The 26,509-nt window shown below is 38.4% G+C and overlaps 1 protein-coding gene across 5 annotated transcripts in view; it reads right to left on the reverse strand.

The window, feature by feature from the left end:
* vps13b (vacuolar protein sorting 13 homolog B) overlaps positions 1-26,509 on the reverse strand; it is a 312,384-nt gene that overhangs the window by 192,115 nt on the left and 93,760 nt on the right. For all 5 annotated transcript variants that reach the window (XM_008432898.3, XM_008432900.3, XM_081617077.1 and 2 more), the window contains exons 20-22: positions 13,786-13,895; positions 10,859-10,991; positions 5,561-5,694 (exon numbers count right to left, since the gene is read on the reverse strand). In XM_008432898.3, coding sequence (XP_008431120.2) covers positions 5,561-5,694; positions 10,859-10,991; positions 13,786-13,895 — 377 coding nt within the window. The remainder of the gene's footprint in view (positions 1-5,560; positions 5,695-10,858; positions 10,992-13,785; positions 13,896-26,509) is intronic.

Below are 26,509 nucleotides of genomic sequence, written 5' to 3' on the forward strand. Positions count from 1 at the left end.
ATGCACTTGAAGAGGGTGGTCATGACTGGAAGGTCTCCGAGGTAAAAAAAAGAGAAAATGCTGGTGTTCAGTTGAGCAGAACCAAGAATTTATAAGATGGAACCCCTTCGCTGAGAAAGGCAGACCGTTAACTGAAAGTAAGATTGAAAAGGGTGGATAAATCGGACTGGAACTGACAAGCCAGAGTTGAGCTTTCACATGCAAAGCCAGCTGAACTAATGTTTGGCACGATACGTATGTATATAAAAAAAAAATCCTGGGCTGGTTTATCTGCAGTAGTGGTATGGCCAGACAATTGTGTCTGGAGCTCACGGAGGAGAGCAAAGGTGGCTGCGATTATGTTACACAGTATGTATTACAGGCCAAATTGGATCAAATGTGATGGACTGCAGATGCAAAAAGGTTTATAGGCTAACTCTGGCGAATTTTCACCACTACTGATTTATGTAGTGTGACTGTATAAAACAGGCCAAACCGGGCTGATCTAAACCCCAACTGATCTTTTTAACCCATGGCTTCCTTTTCTGTCCCAACACGAAGGACGAATGAACTGAAAATTTCACTAAATCCACAGCTTTAGGTGAAGAGAGCATAAAGTACATGACAATTATCTGTGACCATTTTCTAACATCTGAATATTCTAATCAACATTTTGACTCTCAATATTACAAATTGCAGATGGTTTAGGATTCTTTACACTAATGAAAGTCAGGTGTGGGCTGGTAGGCGTCAGAGATTCAACATATTTCAGAGTAAAGAGAATGTTGGAAGTATTTTTCCAGCAGAGTCTGTAGGGAGGGTCTCATGTTTGCGCTTCTAAAACAGCAGTGAGGTCACCAGTAAATTGACAACGGGAGATGATTGACAGAACTTATAGTCATCAAAACCTGCATTAATACACCCACTACCATATGCATCTGTGTAACATGGTTTTCATTATTTTAGCACTAATTACAACTATTGCAGTTTGGCGTATTCATTTTGATCAGGCAATTTCAGATGGGCACAAAACTAGTAGGAAAGCACTTTTCACCTACTGTCTAATTCTCAATTTGTTTATTATATGACGTTTGTTCCTGATTCCAATAAACATATCTTTTGGGGGGAAACAACAGGAGAAATCTTGTCAAATACCAACCCCATTTCCTACTAATAGTCATGTCAACATGGCAGAAGCCACATCTAACCAAACCTGCAGTTCTTGAGCCACAAAGAGATTCATAAAGCATATTGACCTGAAGCTGTGCTGAGGTACCAGGCACCCACACTCAGTCTTCTTGAACCAGATATTTTTGGACAAGCAGATCCAGAAACATCTTCCCAACATGCCCAGATCCAGTCAGATTCAACTCAAGATCTTATTAGCAATCTTGAATCTTATGTTATGAGTGTTATGGTCAATAACAATTGGCTGCAACATTGGTTTAGATGCAGTTTATCTTTCCTTTGCCCAGGGAACAACAGTCCATAAAAACCTGTAGTTTTGAAGTTGCAGTGGTGTTTCTTTTTTTTATCTCAGTCTGGTTCATGTATTGGTAAAGATCTCTGGGAAACAGCTGGACTCATATGGATTATCAGGGTTGATCTGCTTGTCTTTACTCAGACAGGATTTTGCACATTAGTTCATCATTATGTATGCAAATCAGATAAAACATAAAAGTTGTTAAAAGTTGTAACAGACAGTGATGTCGGAATGAAAAGATGAAGGGGAAGGTGGAGGATGAAGTAGCATGTCTCCAAAAGGCACACCAGCAGAGGGACAGATCTTTTCATGGAAACCATCTGGCAACTCCAATGTGGGCCACACCAAACCTGAAGTGCGCACCATTCTCCATTTGGTCTTGTTTTCTTTCCCCTGCCTTCAAACTGATTTCTGTCCATTTTTCCTTCCTTGTATTCTTCTTTGCTTCCTACCCTCACCCTCCTTTCCATCACTGTACCTTTTCAACCCCACTGCTTTTTCCTCTTTTTTTTCTCACTCAAAAATATCCTACTCATTAATGCATGGCAGCTGCAGGGAGCAGTGTTACCTCATTTTTCCATGGCAACGGTCTCTCTGTTTCAACATATCCCATTTCAGTTTTGGTAGCAACGTGTTCCTTTGCCAAAGCTGAACACATTCACGTGTTAAATAGAAGAAATTATTTCAAAATTCTTGAAATAAAATCACCATTCTGTACAGCTGCAATTATTTTCAGGACCTGGGAGAACATGGGAGTCCATAGGGAGAACGCAGTATGAGGGACAGCAGAATGAAAACGGGGAGAGTGGTGTCAGGTAGACGACTATGATTTGAATGGGCAGCATAAAACCAAAAGAAAGTATAGATTTACAAAAAAAATAAAAACATGACACCAGTGAACGTACAATAAGTAACAAGTAAAGAATAAAACAACCATTAGTTGGAACATCTAAACTTAAACACTAACATCCGTTAACAGAGATTCACAGACAGATCAATGACCACAATCAGCCAGTCTGACACTCGAAACACCCAGTAACATCCAAACAACAAAACTGATTAGTAAGGATGCTAACCAGTTGAGTCCGATGGAAAAGACTCAACAATTAGCTGTTTTCAGTAACAAAAAGGTGTTGAAAATAGGGGAGCACCAACTGCAGTTTTTTGGCCAATTACTGATCTTAAAAAGCCTGACCTACCAATTCCGATTTTAGTCAATACCATTTTTTTTTTTGTCTGAAATGTCGCTAAACATAGCAAGAAAGTTGCAGAGTTAGCTACAGTGGAGTGACTATTGTTGCAAATGTGGAGACATGACCTGCTGGGCCGGTCTACCAGCCAAACTTCTCTCACAGAAGAGGACAGCGGTTGGTTCATAGACCTTTGCCGAAGTTGATACAATCAGTGGATAAGATCAGCTTCACATGCAAGTATCGGCCAATCACCGATCTCCTAAAATTAAGAAAATCAGCACCGATAAATCAGCTGGTCGTTAAATCGGTGCATCCCCAGTTTAAAATAAAGTTAATACAGATGTAGAAAGTTTTTAAAGATAAAACTATTTTCGACTAAAAGTTGAAACATGTTTATTTAATCTGTGTGAGTGAGAGAGGAAAACGTTTTCTAAGTGACAGGAAGGCTGGATTGAATACAGGAAAGTAGCTCTGTGATATTCCTTTGAGCTTCCAACCTCTTTGTTTGTCAGGGAACAAGCTGGACATGTAAACTATGAAAATCTTTAACCAGCCTCTGGCACCGTTTACACTGAGTCTGATTTCAGTGAAACTAAAACATTTTAGTTGTGAATCCAGCTCTGCACTTATACTTCTCCACTGATTGGAGTGTCTCACACCAACACTTTTTGAAACCAGGTCTCAGAGTAGGAGTGGATGTGTGAAGTACTCTACATGTGTGAAAGCAAACATGCGCAGAACGAACGGCTGTGTGGTTTGTTCTACGCATGTTGCATGCAAACCTCATAAACATCACAGGCAAGAAGCCTGTCTTGTCCAGGCAAGAAGCCTGCATGGACAAGACCAGGTTTTTTTCTGTCTTGTCAGACCAAGACAGACCAAAGCCTGCCTTGGTCTGTCTGACCAAGGCAGGCTTTGGTCAGACAGACCAAAGCCTGCCTTTGGTCAGACAGGTTTTGGTCTGTCTGACCAAAGCCTTTGGTCAGACAGACCAAAGGCTTTGGTGATGAACTTACCAATATTTTTGCTTCATTATTTTGGGAGATTCTCATTGCAGAGATTGACTTTCCCATTATTTCTTACATGTGATTAAATGAAATGGAGCGAAAACAGAGACATTCCTTCTTGGGGATCTCTTACACTCAAGAACTTGTGGAATAAAAGCCAACTAACCAGAGCAAGAACATACTAATTTTCAAACCTGTAATTTGCCACATTAACCTTTGAATGGGTATACTATAGAATATAAGTACAATTTCAACCATGTCTAAGTAAAATGCCACACATTGTTAATTCAGAATTTATGCCATCATGACAACGCCTCTTGACCCCAATTTTAAACAGAAATTTTTTTTTTTTTTTTGCAGTTTACATAATCACTATCACATTTCACTATTCTGTTTAATTAGACTTATATGGTTAGAATAACAAATACTTTGGGTCTACCAGACTGTGCTTCCTTCTGCTGTTTTGTTTCTACAGCTTCTAAAAGAGATGGAGAGGAAGGGCCACACAGTAAAATGAGCACAGTAGCAGTGTGGGCTAAAATCTATTCTGTTTACATTGCACTAAAATAAAAGTAATTGTTTACGTTTCAGATTATCCCAGACCTGTGGAGCCAGCTGTCGGGTTATTAAGTTTGGCTTCCTTCTACTTCTGTGTCAACTACCAGCTTGTGGTGCAGTGGTCACACATCGGAAGAGGACAAAGGAAAATGGAGGTAATGATAATAAGTAGAGGGTTGAGTTGCTTTTGAAAAACTACTGTTAACACTTCAATGCATTAACACATCAATAAAACTAATTTTGGTGTCTAATTTCAATTCAAACAAGCCATGCTCGTTTCCAAGTTGGACTGACATCCTTACAGGTCCTTGTAAGCAGACATGGACATGAGTGCCAATCTAAAAAGGCTACAAAGCTGTGTGTTTGTACATGTTTGCACAAGTTCAAAATGCTTGGATATTTTACATTTAGTATCACTGTTATTTGTTGCCAGTAGGAATAAAAATAGCAAAAGATTTACCAGATTTTCTCATTTGAAATATGTCCCTTCACATAACATTGTTTATTAATATTGTATAGCTTAGTGTGTTACAAAGCAATGTATTTTGGTTTGATATTTATTTCATCTCAACAAGCAAAGTAAATAGGCAAAAGAAATTTAAGTTTTTTCAAATTACAACAATAATAATATTACATAATGCAATTATGACAGTATTAATATTTTTAAGAATTTTACAAGAATAAAGTTGCATGACAAAGTTGTAATAATACAAGAATTAAGTCATAATATTACCAGAATCAGAGTGCTTCAGAAGTTATTCTTGTAGCAAAACAAGAATAAAGTCATAATATATGAGGGGGGGGGGAGATTTATTATTGACAGAATAAAGTCATAATTTTGAAAGAGTGAATCAATAATTTTATGGGAATTCTTAAATGCATTAAGAAGAATTAAGAACTTAAAATCATGAATGTTGAGAATCTAGTGAAGTTATACTTTGGCATCGGTTTTAGAAATGAGGAAATATTTTTAACATATCAGCAAGAATAATTTTTCTCATTAAATAGCTTATTCTGCATGATTTTAAAGCATTCTTATGGTAGAATTTCATCTTTATTCTGCTATTGTGATAATAACTATGCTCTCGGAAAAAAAAAAAAAAGATTCTCATATCCTGGCCCTAATAGTCTGTTGGAACTTAGCTGCCATGAATCAGTGTGGACTTGTTGAAGAAGTGTTCCTCTTCTTAATAAAATACTTCAATCATTAGGTACAAACAAACAGGGGAAATTAGATGTAGCCCTGAAGTGAATGGACAGGGACTCTGTACAAATACAAAAGTATAAAGTGCAGCTTTTTTAACACTAAATTCAATGGTCTGCAATACCATTCAGATTACCTGGAGAGTAAGCCGCTTCACAGCATCCCAGGCGTGACTGAAGAGTTCCTTCATTCGCTCCTCAGAAGTTGCCCAGGACTCCTCAGCTGAAGTCTCTGGTATCACCTTCATTGGGATGGACATGGGACGTGATTCTGTGAGAAAGGGGAAAATAAATATGACAACGACTAACTGAACTTGACATTCAAGGTTTTATTCAGTAGTCTTTTAAATTCTACTTCCCCAAAACATATTTGGGAACTTTATGCATCCAGTAGTGATGTCAGATTTGTTGAAACATTCAGCCCACTGCTTGAGTAACCTCTTTACCACAGAAATAATGTAGCACCCTGTAAAGTCTTAAACAAAATCAATATTTTATTTATTAACATGAGGAAATGTACTGTCCCGCATTTATCCTTTTCTTAACCCTCTTTAAGACTCCCTGTTATTTTCATTTGCTGTACAGTATCATGTTATATGATGTTTAACCGACACTTCATTGAGATGATGTAATGCTGGCACTCAGGTTTCTTGTCTCCAACAGTGGGAGAGGGAACTGTGAGAACTGACATAGTGTGCGCGTGTACACGCACGCACGCACACACACACGCGCATACACGCTTACTGTTAGAGATGTGATTTGTTCTTGTGTGTGCCAGCTGTGGTCCAGACGTAGGCTGATTGTCTGTGCTGACACTCATGGCAACAGAAGTCAAATGGCAACAAATGTACAATTCGGCTTTCAATTACCCGCATTAACCTTGTGGTCAAATCACATCTTTACGGTTTTATAATAGTTCTTTTTACAGATGAAAACATAAAGAGGAAGAAATAAAAAAATCAGGAGAAGAGATGCACAAGCAGAGGTATGAAAGAAAACCAACCTGCTCCACCAGGATGACCTGTGGTCTGTGTATGTTAAAGCCATCTGGGCGTCAGGGTTTAGAAAAAAAAAGGGGGAGGCATCTCTTAAGACACATTAAACTACATCCCATGATTTAAAGCTCCGCTTGCTCAGCAGACTTATTCCACAGTTGTCATGAAACTGGACTGATGTCACAGGACCATTTCGTCTATTCTGACACAGAGTTACCAAATGTCACAAAGAAAGTTCGCAAAGCAATAACAAATTGTTACTAGGGAAATAGGAAATCAGATGGCTTGTTCACCTAGTTTGTAGTTGCTGTGGAAACCAACTTAAAACGTTTGGAATAACTATGCGTGTGTGTTAAGCTCATGTGTGAGTGCAAATAATTAGTGACTAAAAATGTAAGTGGTTGGAGCATAACATGTGGCCTTGTATTTGATACATTGGAAGGACCATTTTTCCAACAAATGCCATGTTGTGGGGACTAACTGTTCCTTAAAGGGAATTGTGAAGTTAGGAAGACATACTGTGTGCGCGCGTGTACGTACACGTGTGCAAGTAAAGAGCACAAAGGAGTAGGTCACGATCACTGAGCATTTTCTCACATTGAGGTTCATTTGACACTTGGGATTATGAGACTGTAGGAATTTGTAATGTTGCCTACATGTGGTGTGGCACAACTCTTAAAGAGAAACTTTGCTAATTTACCTTCTTTAATCAATTATCCATCCAATGTTTATGTGTTATTATTAATTTTTATGTGTTTTTAACTATTAGTGTATTTTGTTTTCCTGTAACAAAATAATTAATGGCAAGTAACTACTCAGAATATTTTGCACAAGAATATAAAGTTGAGAAAATAGTTAGTTCCCACTTGCGTAGCTCAAAATAAATAGAACAGAAACAGCTTTTATTGACCCACGGTGGCGAAAACCTGGTGTATGAGTTTATATATGCAACAGTGTCAACGTCTGTGTCTTGGTGACCATCTCTAGCTAAAACATAATATCATGGTTTTAATAACCATCATCTCTGGACAAAAGAGCTGTAAGCATCATAAAGCACTAAACATTATCGTACATCTACAAAAAGATCAGCAGAATGAAATGACGTGGTGTCCTTGATCACTTCCCATTGGACGCAGATTGTGTCTGACGGTGTTCCTTTTCTCACTCCCTCCCTCATGTGGCCTGACTGTGCAGGTGAGTGCAGCTGTTCCCACTTCACCTAGTTAGCATGTGAAGCAGCTCCTTTGAGCCAATGGTGTCCAAAGTCAGTCCTCGCTGCATGTTTTAAATGTTGCCCTGATTCAACGCACCTGAATCAAATTAGGGGCTAAATAGCAGACTGCTGTAGAGCTAGGTGACATGATGAGGACGTAATCCTGCCCCCCACAAGTTTTATTTGACAAGAAAGGAGTGTGTTTAGAAGAAGGGTGACTGTTTTGCTCTTTTGTGTCAGAGAGAACTTATTTGCTGCACCTTTCTTTAATAGAAATTTTTGCTGTTTGGTAATGATGATCTCATTTGTTTTTAGGAGTGTTTTTGGTTGAATGTCCTGACTTTAATATCAGGGTTAAGCTTTTAAACTTAACTGGTTGTTTTCCTTTTAAGAGGCACCGGTCATGTTTCCTTTAATGATTAAAATCTATTAATTTGCTCTATCTCGTATTTTTGCATTTCTATTTGTCCTAGAGTATCAGTCATTTTTACATTACATTTGTTGCAGTTCTGTCATATTAGTTATGTTTACCGAACAAAACAGACATAACCAAATGGTTTTTTTCAAACAATTTCTCTAAACTGTTTAAAGCATTTTTACAATCGAGAGAAGAATTACAGGAATGTGTTTTTAACAAACAGCTTGAGTGCAGATTATTTAAGGAAATAATAAAAAAATATATATTTGAGTACATTTCATGTCATGCTGTATTCTTTATCAATGTGACTGGGTAAACAGAAGGAAAAGTATATTATCTGATTACATCAACAAAACTGTAAAAGATAATTTTATTATGAGCTTCAGTAAGTAAATAAACTAGTCAAAGAATTGCAGAATTTATAGATGCTGACCATTATCACCCTAGTCTAGTATACACATTGTCACAAATGGTGCATACTAAACTATGCACCAGACCAGGTTGCAGCTGCATACAGGCAAACCATTTTAATAAACCTAGCTGCCCATTTATTTGGATTTAGAAGCAAGCTAGTGTTTATTTACATTTACATGAGTTAATTTGTTTCCACATTTTTGAAGATACTAAGAAAAATCAGTGTTGCAGAAAGGTAAACTGAAATGAAGAGGAATAAAGTTGTCCAGGAGCCATTAGTTTCAAAGTTTCTTCCCCACTCATTTCCCATCCAGCCAACATAGCTCCAGAGGAAGGATTTTTAAGCAATGATATGCATAAAGTGATTGTTCCTGCAAAACAGAAAAAAATAGTCCCTGCCAAAGTACAAAATATTCTGTCAAGAAAAGCCACTGAGAGATGAGGAGAGATCTGCCAACTGTTTTATGACATGCAAAGAATTTCAACTTAATGACACACACTGTCTGCGACTTTAAGAGGTTTTGAAAGACCCTATGAGCAATCATCTAAACCCAGTTTCCACTCTCCTCCTCCACTCTGTCATTATCTCTCACCAACACCACCGAGCCTTTATAGTAATCCGTGGCATCCATTGGATATACCCCAATTCAATCCCAATTTCCCTCTCTGCTCCTCTTACTTAAACCGCGGAAACCAAAGCAACATCCACAAAGCCTAACACTGTTATCATTCTTGAAAGGCGACCTGAGATTCACAGGGATGCATTTTTCCCCAAAGACCCTTCAGTCTGTCCTGGAAGTGAGCGAGAGTACTGGAAGGCTCCGTCTGTGAGTAGATGATACATCCTGAAGTGACGAGGGGAGTACTCTGTGGGGGCAGCTTGGGGTTCCCATCCAATTATTCCTCGTTTTTGTGTTTTCTTTTCCCAACTCCAACCATCATTACCTTGATAAATTATTGACTTTACTAGAAAAATTAAACTACATAAATAACTCCAGAATGAAAATATTATCCCCCTCTGAAAATCCCACAGCAGCCAATAAAAACCTGCCTGACTTCCATCAAGCTACTTGGGCTCGGGTAATGGTAATGTACGACTTTTCAGCTCTGCCAGATGTCTTCTCATCAGTTCTTTTTCTTTGTTTCTCTCTGCTGTTTATTCCTTCAAAATGTATTTGTTTGTCTTTCTGTAAAACATCCATTCTAGCCTTTACAATGTTCCCTGTTTTGATGGTAATTCATCTTACAAAAGCAGACGGTTCGAGACAAGCAGTGCCTCGACAAACACCAGAGTTTACCTCTTAAAGTGAAAGCTGAACACGTTAACAACGTAACTGTTTATTTATTCCCCCCTTCTTTTTAGTTTTCTTGGTTACCAGGAAAGTTATATTTTATCTCATTATTCAGACCAGAAGCAGGCGGCAACAAAGACAACAATTCTCCTTCCAAACTTTTGAGGAGCAGAGCCAGGTATGGAGCTAGATTTCACAGCTATGGAAGTATGCTCGCAGAGAGCCAGCAGCTAATTTTAGGACTGAAAAGAAAAGCTAGTGAGCTCATTACTCTGGTAGATGTTAAAGAACAATGAGAAGCTCAGATCTTGATCAGAGACACTGTGCTGCTGCCAATAAGAACATTCATTAGGGACAAATAAAGAAAATACTTAGAGGCCAGTTTTATGTGAATCAATTTGTGGTCTAATTGTGCGGGCAGACAGAAATCAACCTCAAACTGAGGAAAAAATTGCTTGTTTTTAAAGTCATTTCTCACAGCCTATCTTGTAAAAAACAACAGCAAAAAGTGTTAACACTTCAGTGATTACGTTACTAAGCAACCTAACAAACCTGTGATTAATGTGAAACAAGTTTTTTTTTTATTTAGGACTAAAGACAAAATCCCACGCTCTGAAGTTCAAAGGGAAATGACAGGAAGTATGAGAAAGAGGATACTGAACATGTATGAATGGATGCAAACAACTAGAGTCATAAAAGAAAATGGCAAAGCAAATAACCGAGGGCCTTTCTCACTTCCAAAATATTGTGACCAAAAAACAGGGCCACCGTCAATTACCTAAAATGGTAATGGTTAGGGTCCAAAACTTTAAATGTTTTTCAAAATGTTTTTTTTTTTTAAATTATTTTACAATCTGTAATTACCCAATTTGAAAAAAAGATAGGAAAAAGGGTTCAACTCGCTTGTAGCCAAAAAGGAGTTGATTTGGACATTTAAGGCATCTCAAAGCTCCTTTACGATATGCACCATTTAGCACTTTCAGAGGAGACACCATATAGAAAGCACTTCATATTTCATCAAAGAATTGCCCAGATACACTCTATGATGAATACCAAGGTGACATCTTTAATATTTCACAGTGGATAGGCTTTGGTAGACCTACCTGTCACTGTTTTGGTCTTCATGGGGCTGCTAGCATAGTCTGAGGCCTGATTGGAGGGCTGCTTGGCCAGTGGTGCACTCCCCACCGACACTTCGTCTTCTCTCCTCTTGACGAGAGGAACTGGACCTGGATTCTGTAAAGACATTCCAGAATGAGCGAGCACCCATAAGGTCATAAAACTATGAACACATATTCAAGATCTGTATTCCTGCTTTGCTGCATTTCTGGGGATGACATATGATATGATATAACTAGGCCTGTCGCGATAAACGATAAATCAATTAATCGGACGACAAATTAAACCTATCGACCTCATTTTAATTATCGGCTTTATCGTCTCTTTCGGCCTTTTTTCTTTTTCTTGATGACACTGAATGAAAAAAAGGCTCAGCTCCGGTGCTCTCCACTGACCCTCCCTTCCTCATTTCCTTAGTCTAATGTTCAGCGCACATTACAAGAGTTGTCGGCCGACTGTCGGCCCATTTTCAAACCCTGAGAGACACATTAGCCAACAGAAATCCCAAGTATCCTAAGTATAACGGTTTGATCGGGTTCGTAGTGCCGTGTGGTGTCCAGCCACATGGGCACAAAATAATGGCTACAAGTCCAGTTAACTAATTTTAAAATCAGGCATTAATCAATGCTTTACTAGAATCTACCTGTGATGCACGTGACTAGAGTCAGCATAAAGTCCTGACTGAATGAAAATCATTATAACCTATTTATGTCACGGTAACGAATGACAGCTGAAAACCTGCCGGGTTCATCAACTGAGGTAGCAATTTGGCTCCAACTCCTCCCCTTGTCATTTCTATATTCTTTGCACAAAATGTTGAATAAACATTAATGATACCACAAATCATCTCCGATGTCTGGTGGACTTCGGGTTGCGCCGTTTCAGCTGTTTGGGATTCCCCTCCGTAATTTCCCCTCAGAAAGCATGGAGGAGAATCCGTGCTTTCTGATTGGCTACCTGTCACATTCAACGGGCAGCGTTAAGCTCCCAGACAGGGAAAACCCCTGATTTAGATCGGAGCGGCCACGACGATCTACCGTAACACACCACACACTGCAGGATGATCGGCTAGATCGGCCAACGATTTAAGATTGTCATAAGGGGAAAATAGGGGCAAAAAATGGTGTAGTGTGAACTACTGCATTAGGTAGTCGGATGTGCCCGTTTTCTCTACTTAAATCTAGTGATTACTGAAGGCCAATATAGTATACAGACTTCATAATCTGCACTCTTTTGGTTGAATGTAGTATTTATTTCCACTTTGGCTTTATGTTGTTTAGTTTTTATTCAAGTACGTTTTTTGTTAATGGAGACTGAGAATCCATTTTATGTTTGTTTTTGCTTGTTTTGTTTATTTAGTTTATCAGTTCCAGTGTTATGTGTTTTTTTGAAAATAAAGTGCATCTATCAGGAAATCGCATGTATTATTAGTCATTTCCATTAAATCAGTGTCAAAAGGTCTTGAAACAATATTATCATAATTTTTTAGACAATTAATCGTCCAGCAAAATGTGTTGTCGTGACAGGCTTAGATATAACATGAGTTTCTTAGAGCCTGGTTTAGCACTAGGATTGTTTTTTTTCTCCTTTACTTATTTGTTGTATTTAAGGGTGTCATGCCAATTGGCACACACCAATTTTCTGTGGTGTGTGCATTTCCCAGTAGTGCATTTTATTTGTTTTCACAGAAAGTGTTGATTAAAACTTCTACACTGTTTCTACAGCTTATTCTGCGTAAGCTCTTTGTTACAACAATCCTCAAAGTTCTAAAAAACAAACAAAAGGAATTTAAGAAATCAATATTTAAATGGTGATCACATCAATAATACGTCGTTAATTAAATAACATCATTACAGCATATGCATGTATTAAATATATAAACATCTTCAGTTTCTTTGTCTCAAAAGCTGATAGTTCATTCCTCCTGAATGACATAATATAAGCTAACTCCTTCAATTGAACACATGGGGGACTGGGAGCATTGAAAACAGCCAAGGCAAATGCCGATTCAGATTCCAGTTCTCTTTTCTCTTCATTGTTCATTTCCCTAGCCATCTTTATCCTTATCTAATTTCTTTAGTTTCCTGCTCATGCTGGTTTAAGCTTACATTTAATTCAACCCCACCTGCTAAATAATGTTCTATCCTCCCTGTCCCAAACTACTTCTTACATTTCCCCTTTCCTCATTCACATACCCAGTGTTTTAAATTTGCTTCCAGCTCTTCAGTTTTCATCACATCACACTCTTTGGTGATTATTTATCACTTTCACTTAAATTTGTGGCTTTTCGTTGCACAACAAAAGGCATTTTCATACCCAAAGCTTTTGTTTTTGTACTTCACTTTGCACTAAAAATGCCCCTGCTCCCAAGTAGATTTTATTTTATTTTTTTTTCAGGATTTCCTAGAATCTTGTACCAAAAATGTCCGTTTCCTCTCTACTGTCCTTCATATGCATTTCACTGTCCTTCAACTGAAGGCTTTGTGTAACTAGCCAGGCCTTGAAAAGTAGCCCCGACAGGCAGATGTCCACAGCTTTAAACAAACACACACACTTTTGCTTAGAAACACACAAAAGTGTGTGTCTATCCTTTAAGTTGGCTTTAGTTCAACTCACGCAAACGCATGAATACATATTTTTTTGTGCAATTGACAAGTAACAGCGCAGAAGTAAAAAAACAATGTAATACTTTAAGGCAAATAATCTCCTTTATTTGATGGCTGTGTTCATCCGAAGACACGGGGGTAAAAGTTCAGACAGTAAAAAAAAACGGAGCTCAGAGCCATTTTTATTCTGCTATGACTGTGATCTGAATCCTGATAAGCACCAGAAAATGACTCTGTAAGTGAACACCTGGCCAGAAAGATAAATTGACAGATATTGTCCGAGAACACGATATGAGATCCAGTACCTGTTGCTGTTTCCTGCTGCTCCCTCTGTGAGGCTGATATAGTAACCATGTGCAGATGATTGGGTCCACATTTACAGCTATGCCCTGGACACTGACCAGTAGGACGGCACCTGCAAAACAAAAACAAAAAAATATTAGTGAAACAAACATGAGTGCAAAAAAAACAAAGTGATAATAGTTAGTATAGTTAAAAATCAAACACTTCAGGTTTGACAATGCTACACTAGCAATACTTAAGCATATGGGATTAATCAAAATGATAAAATACCCATATTGGAAGTAAATTCAGACCAAACCAAACTAATATTATGAGGAGGGAGATGAGACAGATGAGATCTCTGAAATCAATGTAAGATAATAAAGTGAAAGTGACCCAGATTGTCAATGCACTTCTGTTTCAGAGCAGTCCATACTGTGTTTCACAGACCTGCTGCTGGGTATCAAGCAGGTTTGTCAGAGTGCAGCAAGGAGCACAGTTTGTTTCAATTGTGCTGTTTAAAGCCGTAACCCCACTAAGCCAAGAATAACATTTTCTTTTGATAAATTTCAATGAAACTCAAGACTTTCACTGGGTTTTGGTTGACTTTTAAAAAATACTCTTGACCAACAATAAGCAGGCCCTGAGGTAATGCATTAGGATCATATCAATAATGATTCCCATGCCGCCAGGATTAGTGTAGGCTCTTTGGCTTGCAGTGGAATGTCCCAGCATGACGATAGGAGGATGTTTCTGCTCTAGAAAAGACTTTCAGCAGTTTAATAGAGCTTTGGACTAAACTCCAGTCTTCTGTTTAGGCCTCAGGGTCTGGAATGGGGTCGGAATGAGCAAGTATGTGTTTTTACCTCCAATAACGTCCGGCTACCTCTTGCATAGGCTAATATTTTAGCGTCTGTAATGCCTGGTCAGTGCATAATAATAAACCCTCCTTAAGAGCACACTTGCATTTCCAAATACACATGTTTTTGTTACTCTAGCTCTCCAGCTTGGCTTGCTCTCCTCTCCATTACTCTTTGTGAACATTGCAAATAAAAATTCTTTAATTTACTCTGCTTTTACAGCATGTTATTAGTGGCCTATGAACTTGTCTGCGTGTGTATTTATGCGCACACCAAGGCAATCATCTGTATCAGAAAAGTAGAAGGTGTGCAGCTGTGTGGTTTCTGTGCGTTTAAAATGATTCATGCGCATGATGACAGCCTATAAAATTGTCACTGCCAATGTTTGCGTGTAAATCTAATTTACATTTTTAATACAGCTTGAGGATTCAGAATGTGCTGTAATATTGCACCTAACCCCTTTAGTGATGATATATTATTGGCACAGAATTGTTTTGGGTCAAAGAGACTTACTATTCTTACTGAAAACATTAAACAGAGGTAGTTTATCATTTACACTATGGTAAAGATGCATATCTTTATTGCTGCATCCAAAGAGAATTAATAAACATCTTTGTTTCTAGACATGTTTCCAAGTATGCTATCTCGCTCTCTCTTTTACATCAACTGTTCTCGCATCCAACATCAGATACCTTTTATCAGTCTTCCCAAAAACCCGTAATTCTTCCAGCAGTACTTATCATCCTACAGCCATCACTCACTTTCTCTTCCTGACATGGAATTATAAGCTTAGAACTGTGGCTTGAACTTTTCCACCACATTGTGGCTGCTTAATAGGCTCTGGCTGTGGCTACAGAGCTGGGGTTTGACTTCAAGCTGTTTCATCATCACTTCGGGGCAGCATGGAACCCAAAAAGACTGGGAACAGCCTGAGTAGTGAAAATGTGTTTAATGGAACGATCCTAACTTGTGGTCCTCGGGATGCAGTAAGACCAATTTAGCACATTTAGCGCAATCAGCAGAAATGACACACAGGACAATAAATTTTCAAACTCGGTTATAGCGGATGGCTGTCTACCGATCTCATCGGTCCAGAACGCTGGTCTTCCGAGTACATCCCAATTTATATATAGCATCTCTGTGATAAACAGTGGCAGTCTGACTGCCTATCTTTCCATATTGAACCTCATGCTGATAAATTTGCCATGTTGACAGATTATAGCACATCCCAAAAAAGCTGTCTTTCTAGGATCATCCTTCCGTCCTCACTGTGTAATGTGCCTGTCTTCTAGAGCTTTGAAGGCTACAGCTTTACTGCATACACTCTCTTCTGGCTTTATCATTGTGTTGACATAAGTGACAAATCCTTTGAAGCGTGAAAGGTCATCAAAGGGTCTAGCATGCTTAAAGGGTGACCTCGACAGCAGGCTAACTGTTGTTTTTTCCTCCAAGCTCACCAGGTGGCATGTGGGTAATTACACACAAGAGATGACAATAGTAACAAAGGTGTTTTTCTTGCTTCTTAAGTATTCCTGACAAAAAAAATGCACAGTGGCCTACACTTTGAAAATATGAACCGAACCACTGACTGTTGTATGAAAAGGCTTGCATTGGCTTATCCATGGTGGACCTATTAATGTCAGAGGTGGTGTTTTTTTTTCCTTCAGTGGTGAAATACCAATAGAGGTAAAAGAAAGCTTGGGGCTGCTGGTGTTGTTTTACGGCTCAGTGACATCAGGCTGCTTATAGCCTCAGGCGACACTGATAGGTCACACCAGTAGTCTTATCTCTGTTCATGTCCAGCCTCACAAATCTAGCCACCACAAAGATTTCTGCCTTCATCCTGAATTCATATACTTGTACAAGTATCACAAGCTAACATTATTAACTCTCTACATGAAAAATTTGCTTTGCTGTGTTGTAACACTGAAATTCAAGAGACGAGGAGTGCTTGGGTCAGAACAAGTTCAACACCAAGTCCCTCATTTGGCACCAAAGTTCTGATTGGGGTTACAAAGGCTGTGGCCTCTCAATTAGAAGGCCGTGACCTCCGCAGTAAGAGATGGGCAAGGAACCAAAGGGGGTGCACTCGAACCACCCCCCAGGCAGAGCGGGAGGGGAGGGATTTATGTCCCGGCCAGCTAATCACCCCCTCAGAATCGCTTCATTGTTGGATGTGAGGCAACGCAGGGACTGTGCGTCCAGCTTCTCCAACAGAAAATAAATAAATATAGTCCAGCCCGTGTCAGCCAGATGACTTCTGACAGGTTTGGTTAATTTCTAAGCCAAGTAGCAAAACAAAACATTACGCCAGCGTGCACAGCCTACACCGCCTTTAATTGCTTTTCCGATGAGCTCATGACTTGAAGGTGTCCTGGAGCAAGCTATGCTACTCGACAGGTGTTCTACTTATGAGTGTGTAGGTGTAGCTATAAGTGTAATTGTCTGTGTGTGAGAGAGAGAGAAAGAAAGAGAGAGAGAGAGAGAGAGAGAGAGAAAAGTAAAAAAAATGGAACTGTTGACACCATTAAAAAGGGACTCAGCTGTGTGTGGGTGGTTGGCATGCAACACTGTGTGGAGTAATATATATTTTGGTTGTGTAAATGTATCTTTAAGAAGACAGTGTCTACATTACTGCACAGGCACTGATGTCACACAACTTGTAGCCAAACATACATACACACGCACGCGCACACAACACACACAAACAGGCACTTCTCTTCTCCTCGGTGAGCGACGACCAAGAGTCTCGGGGCTACGCCGCCACAGGAGCCCAGGGGCTCAGGAAGGACACAGGCAAGTCTGACTGGAAACAGACCCAGGTCTACGGAAAGCCAGCTCTCATTCTGGATTTATTTAATACACTACACAACATGCTACTATAAACGGCATGCATGTATGAAGGTAGGCATGTAAGTATGTGTGTGTGTAGAGCGGTGGGAAGGTTAACAAGAGTTAAATGGCCTACATGCATTTTTACATGTTTGAAAATGATAAAACAGGAGCTACACACTGAAGGTTAGAATAACAGGAGCAAAGCAATCTTGAGAAAAAACAAAGAGATGAGACACAGGTAAAGTACATAAGCTTTAAAACTAGAAATAAAAAAAATGTTTTTATGGTCAGGATGACTTGTAAAATAGTCATGGCATAAGTTATTAGGATAACAACACTATGTCTCAATGAACACAAAGGTAACCAATAAAAATCACAAAAACAATCACTATGTTGTGCAAGTTTTAATAGTCACTGCACATCCATCCGTCCGTCCGTCCATCCATCCATCTGTCCATCCAAGTACCTTACATACAGACCATCTAATGTGCACACTAAAAATTGATAGCATTATATTAATGTTAACATTTCAGCTCTAGTAAATATAAAATAGGGACAATGTTAACACATATATTCAGACTATGTGAAGATGCAAGAATAACGTAAAAAAAAGTAGCAACCCCGAAAAGATGCGACTAAGGAGCAGATTTAGACTATAGAATTTGGTAAAAAGAGTGGAGCTCCTTCAATCAGGGCTCCTCCGTAGCTCTGATTGGCTAAGCAATGTAACGTGATCCTATGCAGCAAGTGATGGCAAAGCGGCGCGTCATCACGACTTTACACAAGTGTGTCTTTACCTCCGCGGCAGAGGCTCCGCCGAACCCCTGAGACCGACTCACCGAACCCCTGGGGTTCGATCAAACCCAGGTTAAGAACCACTGCTCTAACAGTACACCAGTAGTCAACAAAAGTTGCAACTGTTCTACCTCAATTTCTTGTGTGTGACGTCAGTCATGTTCTATTTCACTCATTGGATTGCTTCATCTGGCCAGCCATGAAGGTAAACTGTCCCCTTCAGGGTGTAACGAGTAAGGTTATAAAAGTTACTCAAAGTTCTCAAAAGCCGAGTCAGTCTGAAGTGGAAGAGTGGGTGAGGATTAGTAAAGTTAGTTGGGACAGTTCTATTGCATCACCACAGCACAAACAGGATGCATGAGCAGCTAAAGAAACAACAGTCTGGAGCTACTGATGAGCCAGGAAAAAAAACACTTGTCTATTGTACATTTTTTGCATATTGTTGAGTGCACTCCAAACCGAAAATATTTGTTTCCTTTGTTTTTCCATGAATAAATCATTAACTTTTGCATGTCCATCCAATTAATTTTGCATGATGCTGACTTTACATAATTGACCAATTACATTTTACTTCGTCTCGTTTTATTTCCATTTTATCGCGCAGATAGTGTTATGTAAATCTGATTTTTTTTCATGTTTTACATTATAAATGATCCTTTAATATTTAATCTAAACACATAAATTAGGCATTTTTTATTTTTGAACAGTTGTGTCATATATAATTAAGTGAACATTTATGTTCACATAAGAAGCTTCACAGCCATAGACAGACAGCATCTGGTTGCCTGCACAGTTTCATACACCCACATCATCTCTTCTGGTGTTGAAAACCCAACCCAAGAAAACATGGCTGCTTGTGCCCCAACTGAACTAAACCCGTTCTCATTTTGGAGCCTTCAGTATGTCGTTCCTTTCCTAATCCTTCACAAAACACAATGTCTTACTCACTCAAAACCACATCAATAGAAAATAACTCGCAGTCGAGTGTGACCCAGTCATTTGTCAGCAAGATAGCTTGCCTTCTTAATGAGAGGGAAAACAGTCTGGGTCCTGATTGCATTAATGTATCATTACCATATCCATCACCAGCATTCACTGCACTGGGTGAACTCCAATGAGCCCCAGTGTAATCTTAGGGGAACAAGAGAGACACTTCTGAGCTCATTAAAATAAATTCTCTTGTGCTTCTGCTTTCCCATAGAAAGCTATAGTTGTGCAAAGTCATCTTGTAAAAACCTTATCACTACTATCATTCACAGTTGTCTCTGAGGGCTTTCTCTTCAGTTCAAACCAAGTTCTCTCAATTTGTTAGAAAGGGTGAGGAAGAAGGGCAATTTTTAACTTTCCTTTGACTCCAGTTGAAATGAAACATTGCCAAGAATAAACATATTGCAACTGAAACAGATGAAAATGTTCAATAATATTAAACTCTTGATTTTCTTTCACACATCACCAGTCTTAAGTAGACATATTTTGTTACGTTTCAGATACAAATTAAAATAATATTTTTAACTGTTGCATAGTTCTATCAGCCCATAATTTGGACATGTATACAGTTAGTTATACAGCTATGCAATTTAAGTTATACAATTTATACATTACGTTATACAGTCCAATTTTAAATACGCTTCAAGTCTTGCCAGTATTCACAAAAATAAGCACTTAATGATTAACAAAAAGAAACAACCAGAGTATATCAATATCACCTTAGATCATTAGTTCATTTGATTTAATTGATAAAAAATTATTGTGTTATGTAGCACATTCAAAGAAAATGTTGCTGCCAGCGTTGCCAGTAAAACATAAACATGTTGTGAAAGATATTCACAAAACGACTAGACTGGATTTGTGTATTGTTGCAACAGGGATCAGATTGTGGGATCAGATTGGGCGTGATGTTCGTGACTGAGTGACTAATACATCCTTCGTTTAATGACTTGTGGCAAATGCTGGTTGGAGAATGTGATGCCATTCCACAGCAGAGGGAGCAAGCTAGTCTTCATGCTGGTCACCATCAGGAAGAGATATCAGAGTTTTGTGGCTCACACACACTACAAAGACCCTCATTTGGAGAAATCAATACATTATTAAATTGCCAACATGCCTTGTTTCTCCAAAAAGCAATTATCAAATCCATAAATGACACCAAACAAGAGTAAACGGAAGAATAGGCTGTTTGGCACTGGCTGAAACAATCTGCCAAGTTTTTCATGGGTGGAACCCATAAACTCTGCTGCTCAACCTACAAATACATTTTTCTTAATGTTGGATAATTTAAGATAAAAAAATATCAAACTTTCCAAAAGTATGAGATTAATTTCCAATAAGCACTGTTACAACAAAGCAAAATATATATATATTTTGAAGTTAAATTTATAAGTATAAATAACTCGATAAGCCTAGCCCTATAAAGTAATAATTACCTCACAAAAAATGCCTAATACATAGTCATCAATTTAATGTTTGACATAGTTTCAACTTCTTTCAAAACAAATTATTTGCCACATTTGCCATGTGGACGTTTAAAAATAAACTATTCAGAAACAGATTAGAGCTTGATATTTGCAGTTTCTTGCTCATTCAAAATTTCACATTGCTACTCAAAACCCAATAAATGTAATTTGCACTACACACAGACTGAAACCCTGTTAAAAAGCTCCATATTACATGGAAACAAAGAGGAATCTAGTGAGGGGGAAGAATTTTATGAGATTGCTCAAATCTCAAACCAATCTCTCCACCCTCTTTTTTCAGATTTTGTCTCTGAGGGTCTTTCTCTCAGTTTCCATTCCCACTATCCAACTCATCCTCTTTTTGCTTGCCACAGTAGATTGAAGATTACTCCTCTAAGAGACATAGTTTTTAAGTGGAAGCACATTTGAACCATTTAGCAATTTGGTCTAATGGTTTCAGGATGAGGCATTTTAGCTGCTATGTGGGAACAAAGAGGATAAGGCGATACACAGTGTAATAAAACACCACTTATGACCAGGCTTTTTTTAAATTCATGAAGCAGCTCAAAGCACGAATAACATTCTTCTATGGCATATATGTATTCTTTGCACAAAAGACATACAGTATAAGAGGAAATGAGCAATGATATGTTGTGTGTGTGTCTGCATTTGTTCTAAACCTTCAGAGAAGCATTTCTTCTTGAGTCCTAGGCCTGTTATTAGCTACCGTTGAATGAAGTCTTGGTTTACACACTCATCACTGACAGTTCAAAGTAAAGGCCAAGTATGTGTTTTGATGTTGGAAGGGGTCAGTCCTGTCTGCACAAACACTGAGGATAATTGGGAGGTGTTTATACATCAGAACTGTATTTAATACAGATAGACATCACAAACACACGCACGCACACACCATGCATTGCTTCAACAACACTTAAAGGATGCTCAGGCCACCTGTAGCACAAGACAGCTGTCTCACATAAAACACAAAGAAGTGCAAGGTCAGTATTCTAAACAGGAGATAACTCCAGGACAACTTAGTGCAGACCAGAGGAACAGGAGCATCGGAGTTGAAGGATGATAGGCATACCGACTCTCAGGAGGGAAGGAGACAAAAGAAATGTTGTTAAAGCTGCAGTATCTAACTTTTAATTAAAATATGTTTTTTTGCATATTTGCTAAAAACGGTCACTATGTCCTAAGAGTGACAGTAATGACATAACTGTCAGGTTGATCTGTGAAGAGATCAACCTCCTCCATCTTATTGTTGTCTGCAGAAGTGCAGCGCTCCCCATCAAAAACAACCAATCAGAGCCAGGAGCAGGGTTTTAGTGCTATCAATCAACCATGTGTACCCACTGCTAAATGGGTTAAAGTCCTAGCATTCCTGTTAGACTCTACCAACCAGAAGAAGATATAGTACAGCAGACAGCAAGGGGATAGGACAGTGGATGAGCAACGCATACACAAACATGTCTGACGGCAATAAGATCCTTCTCATGGTTCTGATTGGCTGTTTCTAGTTAGCATTGGTAGAAGGGAAAGAAGCTAAATTTTTCACAGATTATCTGTTTCATATCATACTGTCACGATTTAGTGACAGTTTGAACATCGTAGCTTTAAATGGGTCCATGACTAGCTGTAGCAAACTGTGAGAAACAATGATTTCAGATCCAAAAACAATACAGTCAAAATACTGTAAGGTGGTTAGTTTTATAAATTAAATTAAATGAAATTGATGTAATTAAAGTATTGTCACATGGACATCGCCATGTTGTTTACCCTACAGTGGATCCTAGGTAGATGACATATGGTCATACTCTGATACCAGTGCAGCATGCCTTCTTCAGAAGTCTAGATTTTAGTAAATTTCCAGGTCTTTGGAAGTCTTGCTCATATACGGTCTATATCCAACTGAATTCTTTAAAGCATTGGCAAGAACAGAATAGAAAGGATTGGACAGGCAGTCTAAAACGTATATCAACTACTATTTGAAACTATGTAAACATGGTGGCTCAACTTTAATTTTAAACCAAGAGGGAGCTGATGAAAGTTAATGTCCACTAGCTAGTGGGATCGGCAAAAAATCCTTTCATCTACAATCCTTGTATATGATGCGAGGGTGAGAGAGTAATGGTGAGGCTTCCTCTGTTTACTGACCGTTTATCTAATGGGCATTTGGGGGCTGAAAGGCCACAGCAGGTCAAACCACACACAGCGAAAGGAGTCCAGGACCCCCGGAGGACCACTCAACATGATGGGATTTTACAACTACTGCTTGGTCCAGGACTACTGAGGCCGCACACACCACTTCACAGCAAAAGACTGACACAAACACACACATACTTGACGCAGAGTGATGATAGTTTATTACTACTGTGCTATTGCTAAGAGCGCTGGGGGCATAAAGATGAGACGAGGTTTCCTGGAGACCTTGGGGCCCCAAGGTAAAAATGAGGGAAAAACACTTTTAAGCCACTAGATTATTTTTTTAAATTTGACTTAAACACATTGCATTATATGGGAAGGTTTAAATTTGAACCAATACCAAACTGCATTATGGGTGCAAACCTCACACTGAACCATCAAAACACTGAAAATACTTTGAGTAAATCAAAATCATTTCAGAGAACAGAATTTACCACAAACCCGAGACTACATATTTAAAGCTGAGAACACCAATTATACCAAATGAAAAGCACAACACATGTGACATCTTTACACTGTTAGCACCTGTGTGGTTCTTATCGTCAGAACCAGTCTCTGGACAGAGGACTGCTTTGTGCCCACCAGACAGAGAAGAAGGGAACACTGAGAAAGTGACTAGCAACCAGCAAATCAAAGACAAGCAGTTTGGTTTGTTTTACAGGGTACTGGGCCAGAGTGGAAAAAAAGCTAAATAAAATAAACCTTTAATTTGACTGAAATTGGAGGCAACAGGCGCTGCTGTAAGAAACGGCTGTGAAGTGTGATTTCTTGCGGTTTGGGTTAATCCTGATTGAGGAGCCCCTGAGTTGAAATGTCAGCAATATGAGACTAAAACAAAAATAATTACATCCAGAGTTAATGAGCACAACTGCCTGTGGCACTTGTGAGAGGAGGAGGGAGGGAAAGAAAGAGCAAAAACGAAAAAGAGAAAGACAAAAATACCCCCTTGAACAAGTTTAAAGTGTTGCTGACCCTAATCTTTCAAACAGAAAAGTAAAAATTATACATGAACCGTTAGGCCCGAAACATGCCCCTGGCAGATTTAGGTTTAAAGTAATCCTTTAATTTTACCAACACATTGCTTCCAACTATAGGTAAAATTAACTTTTTGGAGTGGCTCAACTTGAATCTGTGGAGGGAGCCAAAGATGATTTCCTCCAACTTTAAAGAGCCGGTGAGCGGACATCACCACAAATTACTTTGGAAAATACCAGTAGAAATATGTGGCAATTATAAAGATGTTCATCGATTATAAACATGTAATTGATATGACAATAGTTTTTTTTTCATTGATAAAGAATATATATATATATATATATATATATATATATATATATATATATATATATATATTTTTTTTTTTTTTTTTTAATATATATTTTTAAATTGGTGATGCATTCCAAATAAACACATTGTCCAAAGTATGCCAGAAAATTACAAATATTTAGGTCAAGTGTTATAAATATTATGGACTTGGATTTTTGAACTATTCAGGTTTGTGTATAAATATCTATGTATTTCATTAAAATCCACCTAAGAGCATCTTACTCCGTGCACTCTGGCTGACCGGTGCACAGCTGCCTGAGGGGGCTGCGCCAAGGCAGAGAGGCTAACAGCAACAACCACCTACATCAAAGGAGCTGCACTTGTAGAACATGATTATCAACCTTAACGCTCTGATTCAGTGAATCCTCCCTCCGCTCAGGCATTGCACACATGGCATGGGGAGGTAAGAGAAAATCTAAGCTAAGCTTATACTTAGCTCTTTTGTTGTCTTTTCCACTTAATTCTACTTCCTTACAAGTATTACAAGTAAACATCAGTAGTTTTCCTAAGAATTATTGATAATAAGGTAGCATTTCGAGTTTGCATTTTGCACTTTCAAAGTAAAAATGTGGTTAGAAGAATTGTCACATAGAATGTTTGTCTGACTGACGTGCTCAAGCAGCCAATAGCTTTCCTAAAAAAAAAAACACTAAAAAAATGCTACTTGGTTGCCAGCATACTCGTTTGTACAAACCAACTTGTTAACTTCAAGAAGCTTTCATTCAAAACAACCATAAAAATTGCAAAGTAAATTTAAGATTACCATGGGAACATATGAAGAAAAAGAGCTTGCGTATAAATGAACATGGCCATCTTGGAGACAGTGACCATGAAAAGGCCATGATCTCAGCTCAGAAAATTAAATAGTAGTTGCTCACTATGTTGTGCCTGGTGAATAAAGATGCTCTAAAGTCCTGATGATTGATTGCTACACGAAATATCATTATTACAAATCCACTCTGCATGTCTTATATGGGACATAAAAAAAAAAAAAACTTCTTACCAAAACAGAGTAAATATTCGCCTTAAAAAAACATGTTTCTTCTATTTAGTGAATCATTTTGTTAAAACTTGTGAGTTTGTGCAGCTCTTTATTTTTGCATAAGTTTCTATATTTCAAATTAAAACTTGGCTAGAATGATCTTGAAGCTTTGGCATGTAGTTCAGGATTAACTAGGTCTCTCCAGAAGCAAAATGAAACAATGATCCAAGTAACATTATCGACTTACTTTCACAGTACAAATATGATTCATTTGATTGTGCTGGTAATTTGTTTTTAGGAATCCAGGCCCAAGATGGGTGCAGCTGAATAATAAAGACCAGACAACAGTATACAAAAAAAAAAGATCTTTCAATCCAAGTCCAAGGATTGGTCAACACAAGTCCACAGAGCATTACTTAACTATAAAGGATTGTGTTCGTCTTGTGTTTTAGTTGCTTTAAGTTCAGGAACAATTTTGGATCAGACCTGAAAAAGAGTTGCAAAATAGAAGGTCTGTCACATCAGCCGATTCAAGACCTGAACTTGACCATATGATGTCACACACAATTAAAATTGCTTCATGGACACAAACCTAGGGCCCGGCAGAATCAATTTGGGCCTATCCAGTCAAATTATTAATGAGTCTGACACAAAAGGGGACAAATGAAGATCTGTACCGTTTTGTGTAGCAATTTACTTCAATGTGTCTGCTAGCAACATGCAATTATGGTAAAAAGGTGGGGGTTGGACTTGCAAAGAGAACTTTGTCAATTAACATTTCTTCAGTTTCTGAGACATTAGGTTTCAGAAAAGAGCACCAACCAATAAAATCCTTCATCACTGAGCCAGGATCAGAGCCCTGGTCATCAAGTAGAGGCACAATCACTGAGCTATTGGCAAACTTTATGATGCAACTCTGGAATGAATAAGTGCAAGAAATAGATGAAAGTAGTGAAAGAACACAGCCCTGATGGGAACCAGTGGATGTTAAAAGCATGTCAGATATGTATAAAAACACAAAAAAAACACACACAAAAAAACATAAACCCTCACCCTTTGTTTGTAGTGAAGTTTAAAGGTGGTTCTCAAAAGACGTCATAAGCAGTGAGGTAAAAGCAACAGGATAAATATCATTTTGCACCTATGGGGAATTAAGCAATTAAGTTTCATTTCTGCATCTTTCCGGTTTTTGGGCACTCTATGAAGTTAGAAAGTCTTTGGGAAGATTAAAAAAAATGCCAGCCAGATGTGGCACATTTACTGACAAAACATTAATGCTAGAATGCTTTTA

This window comes from Poecilia reticulata, chromosome 16 (assembly GCF_904066995.2).
Source record: "Poecilia reticulata chromosome 16, P_reticulata-male-v2, whole genome shotgun sequence".
NCBI classification, from domain to species: domain Eukaryota; kingdom Metazoa; phylum Chordata; class Actinopteri; order Cyprinodontiformes; family Poeciliidae; genus Poecilia; species Poecilia reticulata.